Below are 20,275 nucleotides of genomic sequence, written 5' to 3'. Positions count from 1 at the left end.
CCTGGATGGTGGGAAAACCAACTGCATTGCCCCCGTATCAACCAGCAGGCTGTGTTTGGAAATCTCGTCTGTGATGAAAAAACCCTGCTGGGCGGGAGTTATTTCACGCTACAGCTGTTACCCATGGGCCGCCTTTGTCATTTTGTGAAAAGAACATGGAGGCTCTCTGGTTCTGGCGTTGGTCCAGAACTTTCTATGGTAAGAAACACCACGCTGGTTTGGCCATGTCTTGTGCTCTCTGAGTGGTGGTCTCTTTTTATAAACGGCGTTGATGTCTCCTTTGTCGTTGCCGTCTTCCTCCAACAGGTCGCAGGCTCACAGGGCGGTGGCATGTGTCGAGGCCTTGGTGGCCTCATATAGTTTCTGGGCGTTGTCGACTAAGGCATCCATATCCAGGTTCTCTGCATGCCTTATCTGGCTTGAACTTCCCACGGGGGCGCCGAAGGGAAAACTGCTTTTGTTAGGTCTGTTGTCCTTTCTCCCACGTTCCTGTCGCAACTATGGGGAGTGTTATCAACCCCGCAGCTGGTCCCAGGTTTCCCCTGGGTGATGCATCTCCCAGGGGCTGGGATAATAGGTCGAATGCAGCTATGCTCTCTCGACACAGGCATGAGTAAATTCAGCAGTTTGTTCTTCAAGTCCGCTGCATGTGATTTTTGTCTGGTTGCGCATCCAGCCAGGGGGAGATTCTGTTGAATACTTCTTCTGGAAGCGCTGTCATGACTGTCTGATTTTGTAGCATCGTCTGAGATGCGCACCATGCGAAAATGCGCATCTGCGTGCCGGAACCAGGATGGCGTGTTTTGCCGGGAATACAGGGGAAGTTTGACTGTGTCTGGCTGAGTTGGTGAGAGAGGCGTGTAGATGATGCTCGCGGGTTCGCATTCAGGTTCTACTTCTGACATCTTTACTTCTCATGCACCAAAAAGCAGGAAAATGCCCCGTATTGAGTCCGTTAATGATGCTGATTTTTTCGAGAGGTCGAACGAAGTACCAAAACATGCCCTTTTGGGTATACTGTATTTAGTACGTTAATGGCACGGTTTCCGCCATGGAGGATGCTATCAGAGGCCTAAACTTTACACCGTAGTTAGTCCACTAAAGGCTTTCTGATGGTAGGGTGCTGCCGTAGTTAGTCCGTTAATGGCTGGGCCAAAACCGAGCTACCTGTCCCTGACCCAGGGTCACCAGTGTGAGGTTCAAGAAATGTCAGGAGTGAAAGACTGATTCTTCTTTATTCCCGACAGGTGTTTACAAGACAAAAAGCGGACGGAAAGGCAGCGGGCGACCCAAGGGCCCCCGGTGCATCTGTAAAGTCACCATATCGGCGCCAGCGTAGTGTTTCGGCGGCGCCATTAATTAAGTCTCCGCTGAGCATGTTTTCTTTGGTGACTTCATTTTCTTCAGACTCAGTTAGTCACGCCTAAAACGCCAGGTCACATTTTTAACCATTTTTACTTTGACGTATTTATACAAATGTCATACATTGTGTATCATATGTTTCTTCATTCACAGGCATCAAGACTGTAAACTATATTGAAGTTCTGTATGTTTTGTATTGTAATTTGTACTCGTTACTGCATATTATTGTTTATTGCTTTGACCTCAGGTCACAGTCAATTCATTGTCTCGCGGGCCCGCGTCAATGGCTGGTTATATAACCGCCTGGATCTGTACATAAGTAGCAGTAACTTTACCTGCTCAGTTTCTTTGACACCTTGCCCATCCATACAGAATTTGTGTTTTCTGGCAAGCATAAAAATACGTACAATATTCGTAACATAGCATATAAAAGGTAAATATACATATCAGAGGAAAGGCCGTACAATGATACATAAGATGAGGCACATAAAGAATCTGAAATAAAGACAGGTAAAATACATGACGTGATTACTGTACATCTGGAATGAGAAACACAAGGAAGGAGAGGCGCGATTTGTTGCCCTTACACCATCGTAGATTTTATGTTTAGTATTGCTATGGCCTTTTTTTACACAATTTTTACACTTGAAGATGCTGCTAGCACATTCATTTGATTTGTGATTTTCACCATGTGGAAAAGCTTGGTCATTTCTACAATTTGTTGCGCTATGACCAAATTCCTGATATTTATAGCATTGATAGGGCACGTAACATTCGTATACTTTGCAACGGCTATACAGTGTACACAATTTGATACCTCTATCCTATATAGCCTTTCGTATTTGTGGTGTGCATTTGATGACAGTGTTTATATTTGTCATTTTTAGCTATAATTTCGTTTACAATTTTTGGTCATCATTTTCAGAAATGAGGTTATCTATCCATGGATTTTTTTTTTTTTTCTTTACAATGTTATAACAATGTCATCTTCATCCTTCAGGACGTAGACTACTTTTATTTTGGTTTAATTTTACCCTTCTCATTTATTGACATGTAGCTTTTTCTGAATCTCCATTTTTTGCTTTCAAGTTTTCCTGCCTGAAATCTTACAAATAAGTGTCCTTCTCTTGTTGTTGTTTTAACCTGTTCAACTGGTGCCGTTATTTTACTCATAATTTGTCTCTTTTCATTTGCCGCTGTGCTCTGTTCATTTGTAGATTTGATCAGAAGTACTTTTTTTGTCTTTAGTGATCCAGCATAAGTTTTGACATGTTTGTCATGGTCTATACCTCTTTATCAACATTGTCAATTTTGTTTTGGATTTCATCTATGTTGATCATTATGTCACTAGTTTTCTGAGCCAAATCCTGAATCAACTTTGTTAATATCTATGTGCTTTCTTTTATTTCTTCAAGTTCATCTTCAATGAGTTTTTTCTGACCTCTTGCAATTATTACAAATGTACAATATGTTATCACTACGAAGTATGGGTGTGTATCTGACCTCGATACCTGAACATTCAATGTGGAACCATGTGTCACACATTTCACAGCAAGTTCCTTAATCATCAACTTCTTCAGAGCAATGTCCGCAGGTTGCTGACTCTCTCTCGATGTGGGTTGACTCATCCTTCTCTAGTATTTTATTTAGTATTCCATCTTTACGTGCTGCTTCGATAATTATGAGATAATGTTCACATGATAGTTTGACTTTTCCTTTACCCAATTTAATTTCTACATTAATTATTTTCTCTTTTTCCTTCCTCTTCTTCTTATTCACTTTTAACAACGCGCAAGTTGGGCACTTTTACACAGAGCACTTCACACATGTCCTACCCGCACGAAAACCACCAAGTTGCAGCTCGGGGCCGAAGGGGTGCTTCAAAGAACCCACTGCACTAACAGCACTACTTCCTTAAGGGAATCAAGGCTTTCAATGAAATCATTACCACCGGTACTGAACTAACAGTTCTTGACCAAATCTATATATATGAATTGGAAAATGACTTAGTTAATTAGAAGGATGCACCCTAAATAAGAGTGACCAGTATACTGAGTTTCCTTCTCTGGTATGATAAACATGAATCTTATAACAACAGCAGCAACTGTTACCAGTTAATTCCATCTATTTCAGTTCTACGCTGAATAACCACCTCTCCGTAGTCTAGATAGATAAATTCCAATTCATATATAGCATATGAATTGCGCTAGTATATATACTGTAACATTCGTCTTTATTTCCAAAACTTTTACATCAGGTCTCATAAAATAATGGCGTGAACGCTAAAAGTTTATCTTTCCTTCATAAACAACATACATTATTGTAAATACAACGTCCAAAACAATGATAATTCAAGAAAAGACAGACACGGCAAGTGCTGACCTTACGAATAAAAAGGTACCGTCTCAAAGCTTAGTGGTGAGAGAAGCTGGCCTAGGGATGGACGACAACAATTTCATAATCAGAGTTCCATACCTGTCAACGATCTTTCTACTTCTCTAGCAATGTGCTGGTACCTGGCTAGATGACGATAATTTCAAAACTGGAGTTTATTACTTGTAGACCATGTTATCGTTTTTACTGCTCTAACGATGTGACGTGAACATTCACACAGTTGATGTGCATTCTGAATACCATATACACTAAAGTGCATAACCAAGAAAAGCTGGATTATTCGTATGAGCATTAATTCATGAATTCATATGTTACCTCAGCCACTTCAGTCTAATTAGGTTATTATTATCACTATATTGTGTGGATATTCATATGGAGATCCAAAATGACCATAAACTTGCCTAAAATCTTCCCAATATAGAACCGGTTCTGGTCGTCACTTCGGCCGTAAGTCATTTAGATCATAGCATCGAAAACAACATAATACATTATGTTTATGGTATTTGCCGTCATTATTTTCTATTTTACGTACACCCCCAAGGGGCTGTTACTAAACACGGCGCCCATTTCGCACGTAAACGTGCTTATGGCCTAAATAACTTAGGCTGAAATGACCCAACTCCACAGAACATCCTATTTATTTAAAAAGGGAAAACTGAGCCACAAAACTACGGTAGATTATGTATGTAAATATGAACAAATTATAAACAAACGCATTGCAATTACACATTTCTTTTTATCTTTTTTTTTGTGAAAGGATAAATGAAGAACGTTAAGAATGCAACAAGGAAATTATTTAAGGACATTAGCCAATCGAGGTTACAATGGGATTTTTGTTTAATGTGTAAGGAGAGGATTTGAGTGTCATACTGGCTGGGCATTGTCTAGTTTATTACTGGTTCCTTACTGAATGAATGTACAGAATCTTCTAAGTTGTTATTGGCTGGTGCGAGCCGCAAAGTAGTTTCTTCTACACACAGCCAAGGCAAAACAGAGATTATATTTCGGGCAGCTGTGCTTGTCGACAGACAAACAGATGGTGATTGTGAGAGACATAATAAACGTACAATGATGAAACATATATCAATGGAAAGGCCAGGAAATTCCACATATGGACATTTGCATGAAATTCGAGACAGATTAATGAATACACTGCAGTAGCATAATATATGTGAAATGGCAAGATGTTTCGCATCTTCACAAACAGAAACATACATACAGTTTGGCACAGAAGATTCAGTGGAACATTATGAGTACATGATCGAAATGCTTGTATGGCAATGCAAGTAGTGGTGATTGTACATGAATTGAGACAACAACGGTTAGAGAGAAATAGACAGGAATATTGAATGGTAAAAGTTGCGTTCCTTCGAGCAATGGCCACTGACGCATGGGAGGGAGAGAGAGAGCGGGATGTTTGTCGTCTTGTTTTGTCCGATGGATGACACACACACGTGTCCGTCAGACCGCCAATGTGGTCCCTTACAAATGCATAATGCTACCAGACCTTTTTTAATACCTCAACATATTTTGTATTTTGAAGAAACCAAAAAGAATAATTATATCAACGCTGGTAGAAACATCAAGACGGCAGGAGAGTGACATAAACCATGCCCCAACAAAATAATAATAATAATAATAATAATAATAATAATAATAATAATAATAATAATAATAATAATAATAATAATAGTAATGCTGTTGGAGAAATAGGCCAGCAACACAGTTCAATTTTCATTGGAAAAACAGATCAATTCTACAAGTCTTATAACGGCGTGTCATCAAAAATTCATCTTGGTGTTTGCCAAATTTTGTATTGACTGCAAAATTGAAAAATATTGTAAAGTTGCAATCATATTCGTGACTGGAACTCAACATTCATGCAGTTTGATAAAATCTTCGGTAGAACTATATAGTAGCTCCGCGGCGGCGAGGGCACAATGACGTGACTTTTTCTACAGTTTTTTGGTTGCTAATTATGAATTTACCTTTAACTTTTGGTGCTTGAGTGTAATTAACCTGTAATTAACCCCAGAAGTCCATCCAACAAGGAGTTTCCATACGCGATCTTCACAAGACAGCACGGCTACGTCTGTTTCGAACGGTTCACATCCCGTCTAGCAAGTGCAATAACTTGTTAACGTATGGGTACCCAACCCCACCCCCAGGCCAGTACTAAACACGGCGAAGGGACATTCCATTTGGCCTACAACAAACAGATGCATCGCCAGTATCAAAACCCCTAAAAGTGTGGAAAAAACCAGTTGAAAAGGTAAAAACAGGCTTGGAGCTAATATAAAGAATTACCAAATCTTCCAATTAGACTGAGTCGAAAGACACGTTTAGCCTGTTTAAACATCCCTGAGCCAATATAGGCTCAGACTTACATTTTTCCTCAATCTTAAGGTAAATCTACGCCGGCTGTCGGCTGTGAGCTAGACTATGGTAATTGGCGTTTTTCTATGTTATTTTACTTGCATTACAAGAATTTAAAGTAATATTTTGTCAGCCGGCTGTAATTAAACTGTGATTGACCTTTGAAGACTACATGACTTGAATTACCTAACGCAGGGTACGTCTAAGCCGGCATTCCCCAGCAAGCCCACCCCCCTCCATAGCTAATACGGCAAAAGTGCAACCAGTAAACACCCCTAGGGTACGTTAGGTTGGTATTTTTAGGGGTGTTCACTGGTTACAATTTTGCCGTATTAGATCTACCCTGTCGGTAGTGTAGTCTTCAAAGGTCAATCAGTTTAATTACAGCCGGCCGACAAAATATTACTTTAAATTCTTGTAAAGCAAGTAAAATAACACAGGAGAACGTCCATTGCCATAGTCTAGCTCACTGCGGACAGCCGGCTTAGAATTACCATTTTGTGTTTAGGCTATGTTCACCATAATACACATGTTAGGCTACCTTCTTTCAAGGAAGCTTCGTAGTAAACCAACCTTCAGGCTACCTTGGATACGAACCATGGCAACACTAAACCTAAAGGCCTATGTCTAGGACAGTTATAACACTTTCCTCATTACATCAAAGTTAGCCTATGCCAAAGCTTGGCCATGTCATATTTTTCTATTTAGATTACGACGGAAGTTAAAAGGGTTGAATACCATCATGCCTACTAGATTTACCCTACAACCTGAGCAATTAAAGTAACTTCACCTTAAGGATATCACATTCGTCAATTTACTCACCTGTAAATATTAGTAAACATTTATTCCACACCAAAGACATGTGATACACAGTAACAGCTAACCACCACACTAATATTCACTGAGTTTCAGGTTGGAATTATTAAATTTATATTAAGTTTCTCAAAACGTCACTACGTACTGATCATCCAGGTAACGTGGTAAGCAAGAGTCGCAAGACAGCTGAGCTCAGCTGTCCCTTTGGCTCAAGTGTTTTGATACCGAAAGATGCCAAAAGTATCGTATTCAACACATAAGAACCTAAACTCAGAAGCTGTATTTTTCCTAAAATGCCATTAGTTAGAATAATGCAACTGTAAATAGGTGACAATGTAATGGGCCTCTTTTAGTCATTTAGAATACCATACGGCCAACAGTGAATTCGCGACCATAGTAAACTGTCACCGAAACTGAATATTATTGTCTTCATTTTATTATTCGTACTCCTCAGACCAATAGCTGTTAGCTAGCTGTTCGATGACTTTCAGACATTTCCTGAATCAAACATACCTATAATTGAAATATATTGTCAGAATTCTCAAAATTTTCCATTTACCCACTTATTACAATGTAATACTGTAGGCTATATTAAATATGAGTCAATATGTGCATTGAGCAAATGTATCACGGTAATCCTATGAGAGTCAAGAATGTTAATTTAGTGATGTGGTTAAATATATTATTAATAACAATCTTTCACTCAACAGCCGCACTTCGCTTATAAAGAGAGAGAGAGCTAGTAAAACATTATCTACACCATTCTAACAACCTCCTTCAGGGTTAACGTAAGTGATCCTGGTACTTGTGATCATAAATAATTAACAGTCAATCAGTCAGCCCATGTATGACTTTCAATGCTTACCTTTCATCCTGAAACTTTTCATGTTCACAGTGACTGACTAGAGGAACTATTTCTTGAAAATTTTATTCAAAGATATGTGGTAAATGGAGACAGCAATAAAGCACAATTTAGAGGTGCTAGCAGTTTTCCATTTTTCCAGGCATTCCAGGACCTCGCCCTTTGATAACAGTAGCAGTTGTGGCAGACCATGCCATTACTGTGGCTTACCTGTGAAACCAAGGGATGGATACAGATCAAAGATGAATCTTTCCAGGTTATCTCATCCGGCAGTGTGCACAGTTAAGAACTCCCTTTAAGTAACAAGAAGGGTATACTTACCTTAAATTTAGGTTTACAAAAGCATTGCTTGATGAGGTGTTGCCATTCAGCAGGCTAAGGATAATTTAGGATGCAATAATGATATTGCAACATTTGTTGACCTCTATCTAGTAGACTTTCCCAAGGGGTTTCATCAGTAGCCAGAGCTCTATAGTCAGCCTCACTTTCACCAGAACCGCCTGACCTTTTACATTATTATCCGAGTGAGAGGCTCTTCAGATGTAACTGCCACAGGAAATGCCCGGGAAGAAAGCCAGCACTGGATTTCACATAGGTAAAGGGAGCAGCTCCTTGCAATCAACTGTTTTCCAATGAAATTTTCTCATATGACTGTTTCAAAATGATCACTTATCTTGTCTCAAGGTAGTCAGCTTTCATTTTGAACCAATGAAGGGCTGTCGATCAGAAATCTTGGATTCTTTTACCCCTATGAAATAAACTTCTTGTAACTACCTAAAGGACCTCATCTCAGGGGCGTCATCTGGTCTCTAAAAGTAGGGGGGATATTCTGAAAATTATATTATACGGTTGATATTGGCGAGCGAATATACTGATGATATTAACGGAAAATGATGAATGATGTATCAGCATAAGTCAGTCAACAAGTTTATAAGTCCACAATTTACAGATTGGCTAAAATACGGTACAAGTCCTCTGTGACATCTTCAATATACAGTTTCACTTAATTCTGTAGAAACTATGATCAGTATTTAATATTACAAACTTTTACAGTATAAATAATAAGGGTAACAATAAACTTCTTACTTTATGGTGCAGTATATTATAGGATTTATAGGACCCCATTGAGAGTTTAAAATAATAGTGTCCTGTAACAATAAAGCTTTTTACTGCAATTTAGGTTTTAATATCTAAGGTTAGGGAGGGTAGCAAAAGAGGTAGTAAATAAATGAATAACAAGAATGAGAATGTACTACTTTTGACAGTACTAGTGGAAAACCAAGAGAAAGTATAGAAGGGAACAATACTGAATGAATTGATTGTTGAATGTATGAAGTGAAAATTTTGCAAACAATAACATAGTTGGATGAGAAGAGCAGTAATAGTGGAGAATAGAGATGCATGGAAGCAATCATTTGTGGGCACTCCTTCGAGGATTGAAGCATTTTTGCAATTGATAAAGAAAGTGCTCACCTCTGGATACAGCCAAACAATATAGGTGCATTAAAAATAGCCAAAAATACTTTCCTATGGGTCTGACACTTTTTTTACAAATTTATTAGCTATGCCTTGAGGGTTAAGTGCAGCAAGACGTTCTCGGTGAACATGACAGATCATAAGATGGTTAAGCCATTTTTGGGTCATGGTGGAACACAGCCAAGTTTTCATGCGCCCAAGTGCACTGAATGACCGTCCAGCCTCACATGAACCTACTGGAGAGAGCAAAAGTAGTCTTAGCAAGTATTCAACCTGTGGGAACAATCTTCGAACTTCAGGCACCATATTTGCAAATGCCTTTCGGTAGTCCTCAACAGATGCCCCTTTGAACTGTTTATGGAAAAAATCAATTTCTTGCTTTAAGGAATCAGAAAATTCTGGATATTTCTTGACTGACTTCTCTTTGAATGACCCATTTAAGACATTTCACTTAAGTCACAGTACGTCGTGAGATAAGGTGAAGTGCAATACTTATTTAAGTACTCTGAGGCACTGTCAATAACTTTGAAGAACTCTACTCTGTAATACTCCTCTGAACTACTGGGAGTATATTCCTGAGAACCATTATCAAGCTTCTTTGGAATCTGGCACTTGTGAGGGAGAGTCACTGGTTCTAGTTCACATTCCTCAATTTTCTCTTGTGCAACTTCAAAATTTTCCTTAAACTTGTTTTCTGTACGAAGGGATTTGAGATTTTCTGCAGCTACTTTGACAGCAGCAAGCATTCCATTAAATGTGACTTTTGAACCTTTAAGAGTTTAAGATTTTCTAGGACTTCTAGAACAGGCAGAGAAGCAAAGAACCCAAGGACACACTTTCCTGTTAACAAACATTTACAAATAACATTGGCTCGTGCTGCTGTAGATGAACCAAAGTCATTTGCTGCTTTCTGAAGGGCTTCCAGAGCTAGTTTATGGCTATCCAAAGCAGACTTTACTGAAAGTCCATGAGTTAACCACCAAGTTGGGCAGATTGGCTGCAGTTGTGATTGGTTTGGTGTGTTTTCATCCTGAGCATGAATATTTAGGTAGGGATGCTTGAACTTTCCAGAGTTATTATAAATATTCCCAAGTTCATGAACATGATCTAAGGCATCCCTAATGAATGGTGCCGCTTGTATTGCTTTAGAAATTACAAGATGGGTGACATGAAAAAAGTGGGCGGGCCAATTGATATGTTCCACCCCTGAATAAAAAGTGGGGGGAGATACTTTCCCCCCCCAACACCCCCGTAGGTGACACCCGTCTCATCTTGCTGATGCTTATAATTGGCGTAGTTATCATGCAAAAATATAATAAAGATTGAAAATCAACAGGCCTCTATTTTTCACGTTTTAGTAACCAAGAGACAATATGAGATACCACAAGTCCTACCAGCCTCTTTGGACTTCGGTGAAAAGAATAAACAGATTCCTTGACCAACTAAAGCATGGTATTTTAAGAAATGAAGTGGTCTTAATTCTTTCTCACCATCAATGCATCGAATTCAGGCTGCCTTCAAAAGCTCCATCACATTTGTATTCCTATTTAATGAGACAGCATATGCTATAAATGAGAGACACATACAGGAGTTCAAAGTGGGACCAACTTTCTTCCAGTAAAGCTTCAGAACTTTACTACCAAAATCTAGTTAGCCACTAGCTTCACCAGTCAATAATGAAGGTACCCTGTAGCCACATCACCAGTTTTTGTCTGCATGCCAGGTCAATTACCCGTCGCTATTTTTTTTTTTGCGTGGCCAGTGAAATCAAGTAAATTTCTAGGAAAGTTAGTCTCACTCTTTATACTGTGTCCCTGGAGTGACCACGGGGTAGCTCTTGATTTGTTGTTGAACCTGGTAGCTAAACTATATTTCAACAGCGAAGCTTAATATGCCTAGTCTTTAGTGTGCCTTACCATTCTATGGTCAGTGTTCATGATAGTTATAAGCAATTGTTTAATCAAACCATGTATCAGTCTTCATAAGGAAACTTTCTATTCCTTTTTTAAAAGTACTGTGGATACATCTTGACATGCTTTTAAGAATGCTACACCTTTCTCCACTTTCCTATTGTAGATGCTAAGCAGTTTTCACATTATCTTCACAATAATTCCTATGATAGCACCCAGACAGTTCATTTTTTCCATTTCATTGTACAAGTTTCCATTTCTCCTAACTAAACTGTAATACAATACACACAAACTCAGACATTCCAGCCATAACCACGTAAGACGTAAGTAGTTGATATACAGATACAAGCTTTAACAACATTAAGCTGTGATTCTAAACTAAACTATCTACTCTTAAGTGAGATTTGAAAATAAAAACAAAGTAAAGCTCAAGAAGTTGGACAAAAGAGATCAAAATTGAACAAATGGAAAGGCAAAGGCAAAAAATAATGCAGTCTGCACTGAATACGAATTGCAAGGAACCTTTAGTACAATCTTCAGGATGCCACAAAACACACCAGATGGTGTCCACTAATGGAGGCCAACTAGTTGAAAATGGTCTAAGCCTTTAATCCACAATTCCTTCCCCCATTCTGTTTCACAGATATAAACCATTGCATGCAAGCTTTCACGTTTTACGTTCCTCTAGTTTGTTGAATCTGGCATTGCTCAAAAGTTAGGGTAATCTATCTGGACAGAAATAAAAAATTATTAACAGTAAGCTAACTAAAAATTATAGAAAGGTATTTGATATACAGCTATTAGTGAATACAATGTTAAAGTATTTTCATAATCTATATTTTCAAAAGGGTATTAAAAAGCAACATTTTAAAAGATTTCAAACTGTATTTACTAACATACAACAGGTTTTCCACATCTGCTTTTATATGACTCCATTAACAGCTCCTCAGAGTGCTATATAGTATTATCTGTATCATCTTGAAAAGAGAAAATTTATTAAAGACTATGTACACAGTTTCACTGATGCGTTCCATATCCATCAGCATTTCATAAAAAGACTAACTCTAAACCAAACAATATGAAAAAGTTTGTATGGATGATGTGATTATTTACAGGCCACCAGATGGCAGTGTGACAGTGGAGGACCCACACTTACATTAAGGCTTTGGTTTTACAGGGTTAAAATACCACGTCATTGAGACTAGTGAATTGTTAATGATAATAAAACAGCACAAAAAAGTTCTAATACCATATTTTACCTATTCTTTGAGTTCAGTCTACAGAGTATTAAAATAAAAAAATGTAAGTGGTTCACAACCAGAAGAACCATATAACACAAACTTAAAACTATTCAAGTTTATTCTTTTGTAACATATTAAGTAGCATAACACTGCCTGTCAAGAAATGAAATAACTGAAGCGTAACAGATAACTAACATTTACAAAGGTTACTGCATACAATCTGAAGATAACTATGTCAATCTGGTCTCTTCACTTCAATCAGTTAAGATATTCATTTGTGATATTTAAGTTGTTAACAAATTCTTTTGAGCTCATAACAATCTCATCCTTCATAGAGTACAGTACTGTATTTCCTGATGATTATTCACATAAATTTGAAACTCCTTCAGTATTAAACACATTTAATAGACATGAAACAGCCATTGGCCTTGAGTGACATGAAGACATGCAACACTGCACAAGATAGCTATAAGAAGCCAGTACATAAGTTTTGATGTATTTTGTGTAAAATGGTATACAAAATGTCAATTTTCAGTGTACAGTATTATCATCATTATTCTGCTACATGAACAGCTTGAACAGAGAACATTAAAGAACTCTACAACAGTACATAAAACTGGAGATCCAAGGTGAGTAATGTTCCAAAGTGAAATCAAAATGCACATTATAGATGAGACTATTTCCTAAAAATGCAATACAGGACAAAATAAATTCTTCTAGAATATGAAGATCTATACTGTAATGGGAAATATATTAAAACTGATTACCAAATGCCTCATTAATAAAGAAACAAATGCAAAATTATGTACCATCTCAAATTAACACGGCAAACAATATAACCAAAATAAATCCTACAGCTGTACTAAGAGAGCTAAATCCACACTGTTCAAATACAGATACAAAATGTAATCTACTAACACAAACAGGATCTATAAACTACTTTACTATCCACTTCTTACTTATGTACATGGGGTGAAGAGTAAAATTTGCTCCAACTTTTTTCCATTGGTTTCCTTTGGAAGTTACAAAATATCTGAAATTGTGGACTAATTCAGACAGGTAGTTGAACTTGACAGCCAAGAGGAGACTTGGTTGATTTACTCAATGATTACACAACATTGCAAGTGAGCCAGTCTCTGACTCATTTTCAATTACTTAACAAGGCAGGTGCTTCATTTTACTACAAAATAGAAGTCAGATTTTTGCACATAAATATTTCAAGCCATCTGATATTATTTTCTTGCTCATAAATTCATTTATAAACTAACCCATAACAGTGAGTCAAGATCTGCAACTTTCCTATAGCTGACCAAAATATTATAACTACCGTCAGTAAGTTGACACATTTCATTTACAGTAATATGAATAACTGCATTAAATTACTGCACTGAATTACATTAAAAACCCATATACTCTTGGTATATGCAAATTCCTTTGTGACGAGAAGCATAGAGGGGTCATTTACTCACAGTAAGTAACCCTCCAGACATTGCTCAAAATAAAATATCATAGTGCATAAATTTGAACAAATGACCGAAGTACATTTTACATTTTGTTTTTTAGCATCTTGCCTAACAAAGTTGGGTTAATTGAAAACAAAATAAAAATAATTCTGGTGTATAATTTTCATAAGGTTTTCCTTATTAACTTTGTAAAATATTACTTTCCATCACCAGATCTTGATTTTTCTGGCTACCAACAAGTGACCAAAATATTTTGTATGGAACATTAGATATATTGATGATGGTTAGAAAGCTCGTTATCCCTGGCAGGTCTGCACTCATACTTTGTTGCAAAAGTTAACTATACATTTGTACAGTTAAAAGAATATCTGATATGTTTGTACTTGTGTTTGACTGTTGATTTGAAGTTACTGACTCTAAAGCAACGTCTTAAAACTGTATCAGTGAAGAAGATACTACGCTATAATTGCTGAATGTTGAAAGAACATATCAATCATAAGAATACACTAATATATCGTTGTAATGGTTAAATTTATCTACTTAAATATTTACAAGAGATAACTCCCATCATTTAAATAAATCTTAATTTCCAAAAAATTTAACTGAAAACATTCTAGAAGTTTACCTTAAAAAAAATAAAATAACTTATTACACTCAAACCTTGTGAGAAAATGCTATGTTAGAAATGGAACATTAAAATATAGTCACAATAACTAGCACTGTTGAATTACTCCCCTGATTACCATTTGTTAACAAAATCCTATCTGTAACTGCCCCTTATATCAACTTCCTTGTGGCTTGACTATCTCTCACTGATATGAAACTGTATTCTAAGCTATATACACAGTATATATGATGCAGTGCATTACAGACCACCCTTCTAAGGAATCATATTATGTACTGATAATTAACTTATAATAAAATTTGCATGGTACTGAATCAATGTAAATGGTAATAGTAATTTGTACTGTGGCAGCCAATGTTTCTGAGATATGCTAGAGAACAGAGATATCACCAATGCATGAAATAATACGAAACAAATTTAATAAAATCAATTATCTTGAATAACCGCCATATCAATAAACTGGATTTTGCAATGACAGAAAGGCTTAACTGTTAAACTAACCAACAACAGAAAGGCTTAACTGTTAAACTAACTAAAAAGGTAATGAGAAGAAACAAAACTGAATCAAGTTTGTCTTGCACCACAGGTAAGAAAATAAAACCATATGCAATAAAAAATAAGTCATTATGAATGGACCATATTAATCTTCAGTCACAAAGACTTGATGTGATACCACATGTTCAAGTGATATCTTCACTGGACTTGCATGACTTCAGTTATGAACCAATACTGAAAAATATGTTGGCTACATGGTGCAGAATTTGCAAATATGAAGGTGATGGAAAACGTGCTTGTGTGACATTGTCTCAACACTACATAATGATGGTAAACTCGATATAATTCAAAATAACTTTGAAACCAACATACACATGAAATACAATACTTTATTCACAAAGCAAACACTTTCTTAGATTTAGAAATACTGTAGAATCTACCCAAATAACTCATTGCAATACAGTACAATCACTGATTAACAACAGGTGTACTGTACTGATACCATAAATTGCTAATATTAAATCCTGTTCATAGAGTACAGTATTGTTTTTCATGATTCACTTCTGTACATTACCCGATAATTTGGTTTATTTTGATAAAATTGAAATAAAACTGGGAACTTTAAGACTTGTGAGATACTGTATAATTTTGAAAAATGAGGCAGAAATACAAAACGGAAGTAAAAATCACCTTTGAACCAACACCAGTGCAAAAGTATAAACTCGAAGTGGTGATGTGTTGGATAACTAAACTGTCCCTTATACATAAAATAAAAAAATATGGAAATCAAAATATTAATTTATAGAAGTCCACATACACATTACTTTCAATTCACTACTGTAATTTGTAACACTATGATATCAAATAGGGACTTTGCATTTAGGAGATAAAGTCAGATTTTTAGTAAACTGTACTGGCATAAAGAATCAATAACCACCAGTCTGTACATTTTTGTAATTTGAACATCTCAATATAAAATGATGAGGCAGAGATGAAAATCAATCGCTAATGATTAGTTATCCAAATTCAAATTTTAAAAATTGCATAAAATAAACCTCAAAGTGATGTAAGTCTGTGAATACCAAGTTGCACTGAAGTATTTCAAAAGAACTAACACACACAAAAAAAAAAGAGGTTTCTCAAAACATGAACATGGGCATTGACATCTCACCAATTTAAGTTCAAGTTTTGGGCTAGGTATTACCATGCAAATATAAAAATTACCAGTACTCTTGTACTGTATACTTCAAGGTCTCTTGTTGCTAATCCATAATAATTACAGAGGGTTTAAACTTAAGATATTGTAAACTGTGAGGATATTGTTAAAAAATCTGTCAGCTACATCATTGCTATTACAGTAGTTTCATTACTAATAAAATGATTACCATGAAAATGAACTGATTTGGGGAGCTTCTTTTGTATTTGATTGCCTCAACAGTAACATTACACAATTTGAAAGTAAATACCAACTTGTTCTGTCAGAACAAATGTACCAGTTACATGAAATAAGTAAGAAGATAAACTTGATAGATAATGACTTCGATTCTTATAAAAGAGATCTACTCTCAGTTGAATAACTATAGCTTAGGCCACGTGCATGTTGTATTGGATCCTTTCTATCCTTTAACAACGTTCATCAGATTCCTCAGTAAAAATCTTAAGTCAATTGCCAAGTAGCCTACTAAAAGGTATGAATACTCAGATTTCAGCAAACCCATTAGGGTCACTCCTATATAAAAACAATATGCATTCCATTTTATATGCACCCAACCTGACTTATATACAGAGGGCTCATATACTGTCTTTATCACACACACATACTTACACACATACTTAAATAGCAAAACACAGCATACATTTAAGGGTAAGAGGTATGAATCACATGATGAAATGTTCAAATAGCTACTGCAATTTGAAGTCCACTCTTCATTCACTGCAAATTGAAGTCCATTTTTCAGTCTGTAAGTTTTCTTCTAAGTAATGCTTATTGTGTTAAACTGAGAGCAAAGTCTTTATTTGCTTTGGTGTATTATCATCGTTCAGATGCATGGTAGTGTACCTGTTGAAATAAAATGGATAATTTACAATTCACTAAGCAACTGCAGTATGAAAGTAAACAAACATGACAACAAAGTGGTACATCTGACATTGGTACCTACAGAATAATAGTAGATAAAACTTTACAATACAGCATAATTGGCAAATGCATAAAAATCATCTGATGGAACTTACTGAAAACCATTAGTCATTTTCTACTTGAATAAAACAATCTGATCCAAAGTACAGTATATCTCTGATGGACATTACCTTGCTATAAATTTCACAAAAGTGCAACTACAGTATGAAGTTCAGAGATCAGTAGGATACCTCTGTACATGAAAACTGAAGAATGTTGGAAATTTATCTCTAGCTCCATTCAAAAACGCAGTCAACTTCTGACAATAATAACAGTCTTTTGTACTGACCCTTCAGCCCCATCTGTACTGATGTTCATCTTCTTTTTAATCTGCTCCTTTACTCCCTTCTTATGAAGCTATCAAACTAGATTTTTGTGGCTATAATATTCAGCCCATTAAAGCGTCCGTCCTTTGGACCTTAGAAAGTGACTCATTGGTCTGGTAAAGCTACCTTATACTAATTTAGCCTATGTGGATTTTATTCTTGCGACAATAGCTGGTGTACTTTATGGAAACCATTCCTGAAGTGGAAAGAAATAATTGCTCTTGGACACTGAAGTCTTGTTTGGTGGAGGTGCAAACATTCAGGTGAGCGATATTCTCTGAGTAGATGCTAGCATATACATGTACTACAAACACTAGGACAACAGTGCTATGAATGCACACATGCACTAATCTCTATACTGCACCGCATTTCTAACATTTTGTGTAAGCATAAGCCAATGCCCACAATTTAAGTTTTCCTCTAATACTGAAAGCAAGTTGTAGTCACAGTGAACACAATTGCATCTACTGAATGGTTTTTGAGAAGATACTGACCAAGAAATAATAACTCTTTCATACGGGGTTGAAGACATCCACAAACACAGATCTAAGGGTCAAAAGAAATGTGTGCGCCCTAACAGTGCATGTGAAATTACTTTACATAAATTTCAAATACTATGGTAAAATCATTTGCTCCAGTCAACTTTAAGATTTTCTAAGCAATTTTACTTACCTAAGGGCATTAAGGAGATTTTCAGAGCTAGAGGCAGGTTGCTCCTTTAAAACTTTAACACATCCCTTCACCTGTTGAAAGAGCAATTATCTAAATAAAACCAAGCTAAAATTCACTAAAAAATTATTTCCTAAGAGTTATTATTTCATACTATACATGTAAAATTTAATACTGTATCAGTACTGTATTGCACAAAAAAATTTTTTTTAAACTGAATAGTGGAATGCATACATCAACATTGGAAGCCTTGACAAAAGCACCAACAGGATGCACATGATCATAGAGAATGATGAGCGCAACCATGACCCGAAGAATGAAAAGTTGTGTTTCTTCACGACGGAACCTTGCAATCAAATCTCTGAGGAAGAGAATAAAAGGAATGAGTGTTCAACTGCCTGATTTTCCTACTAATCCCTGAAAAGAAATTGTTAATAAAGTAAAGAGAAGTGCATTTAAGATGATTAATGAATCACTGTGACATAATACATAACTATGTCATATGACTCCAGTGGTATCAATCCAGTTCTGATCAATTTTGCTTTTTCTTGGAATCTACAGTATATCTTACAGGCTCTGTACCAAGAGGTAATTTTAATGAATACTACTTTAGCATGCAGTGCCTTATTTTCCAAGTCCTCATTAGAATCAGATACTGAATGTAACACTATGTACTGTGTTTTACCCACAGGGTGAGTCATTAGTTCACTATGAATGACAGATTTGGCTCCCACCAATATAAAGTGATTTATGTTACAAGAATAAAATGCCTAATTGTTAAAAACTATTATTTTGATACAATTCTACGTAACTATCATAACGAACGAATATCTTCCATCCTTATGTATGCAAAGAATGTAGAGTAAGGATGTGATGTTCAAGGCAAGTTTCTGGAGATTTTTCTTGGTGACCTCACAGCACAGTTAAGAGAAAATCAAAAAACCATATTTTTAACATAATAAATATCTCTGTAAGTGTTCCTGCATATTTTACTATGTCAACCAGGCCAGGGCCAGCCTCTCCTAACATTGTCCCCTATATATGCCAAGTATGCAAAATGATATATCTTGGATTCAGCTTCAGAATGGTTACACAACTTGCAGCTTCCACGGATTCTTACGCAATATATTACTGTAATTTTTTAACAAGGATTTCAAGTGAGTACCTGAACCTTTTCTATATCAAACTCAAGACTGTCCACTAGATTCAACTTGTTAAAAGATCTGAAACATTAAAATCCATACAGCAACTAACAATAAAGCTTATTTCTGTCATGCTGCCTGAATAAATGTTAACATAGTGGAGTTATATTAAAAAGGAAATCTGAAGCAAAACTATATTCCAAATTCATGTTATAGATGGCAAGCAAATTTCTTTGACTAACAATGCATTCCTGCATTTGTTTGTTATCAAAACTGAATTAAGATACTGTTCTATATATAGTGAAATTATTTTTTAAAACTCAGATGGTTTTCTACATTTTTTTATCAAATAATGCTGTAAATCACGTGTGCGCAACCCTACAGGTTCTTATCAGATGAAAGGCCTATAAGTCACAAACACATTGATCATTAACCAAATTTTCTCAACCATGCAAAATGATAGCGTTTAAATACTTTACTGATTGAAGACTTTACATAGCTAATTATCTGTGTGAAAGTCTGACACCAAATTTTATCAACTCTCTAAACCTTATCCATAATGCACAAATAATTGCTCAACTGAATGGTATCATATACTACTTACGGATTTTCTAACATTCTTTGGCAGACTTTAGCCATGGTGCCAAGAGTCTCTGTTGTATTTTCTAAGGGTATTTCTTTGTGCTGTAACAGAAAATATTTTCATTAAAGAATATATTCACACTCTTACAGACCAATTACCAGCATAAATACTGGAAAACCAAACTAACCCTGCACCACCACTCTCTAAGAAATTGACCTATTAAAATTTCCTTGCATAGTACACTTAAAATGGAGTGATAAGAATACTCAATAACAATTAAAATAGTGGCATTCTGAAAGAATAATAAACATTTCAATGCATTTAATTAAGCAATTTTTTCCTTCTGGCTAAATTTATCA

At 36.1% G+C, this 20,275-nt stretch overlaps 1 protein-coding gene and 1 long non-coding RNA gene across 4 annotated transcripts in view; both read right to left on the bottom strand.

Annotated features, from left to right (window-relative positions):
• Nucleotides 1-7,174, bottom strand: part of LOC136838445 (uncharacterized) — a 35,268-nt gene extending 28,094 nt beyond the window's left edge. Inside the window, exon 1 of the long non-coding RNA XR_010852995.1 lies at nucleotides 6,955-7,174. This is a non-coding gene — a long non-coding RNA (uncharacterized lncRNA). The remainder of the gene's footprint in view (nucleotides 1-6,954) is intronic.
• Nucleotides 7,175-12,061: 4,887 nt separating this feature from the next.
• Nucleotides 12,062-20,275, bottom strand: part of LOC136838429 (CYFIP-related Rac1 interactor B) — a 239,153-nt gene continuing 230,939 nt past the window's right edge. For all 3 annotated transcript variants that reach the window (XM_067103351.1, XM_067103342.1, XM_067103332.1), the window contains 4 exons: nucleotides 19,938-20,017; nucleotides 18,426-18,552; nucleotides 18,195-18,265; nucleotides 12,062-17,079 (listed from right to left, as the gene is read on the bottom strand). In XM_067103351.1, the coding sequence (XP_066959452.1) occupies nucleotides 17,013-17,079; nucleotides 18,195-18,265; nucleotides 18,426-18,552; nucleotides 19,938-20,017 (345 nt within the window). In that variant the 3' untranslated portion in view covers nucleotides 12,062-17,012. The remainder of the gene's footprint in view (nucleotides 17,080-18,194; nucleotides 18,266-18,425; nucleotides 18,553-19,937; nucleotides 20,018-20,275) is intronic.

The sequence above is a fragment of the Macrobrachium rosenbergii genome, chromosome 1 (assembly GCF_040412425.1).
Source record: "Macrobrachium rosenbergii isolate ZJJX-2024 chromosome 1, ASM4041242v1, whole genome shotgun sequence".
NCBI classification, from domain to species: Eukaryota; Metazoa; Arthropoda; class Malacostraca; order Decapoda; family Palaemonidae; genus Macrobrachium; species Macrobrachium rosenbergii.
This window is presented reverse-complemented; position numbering and strand designations above follow the sequence as displayed.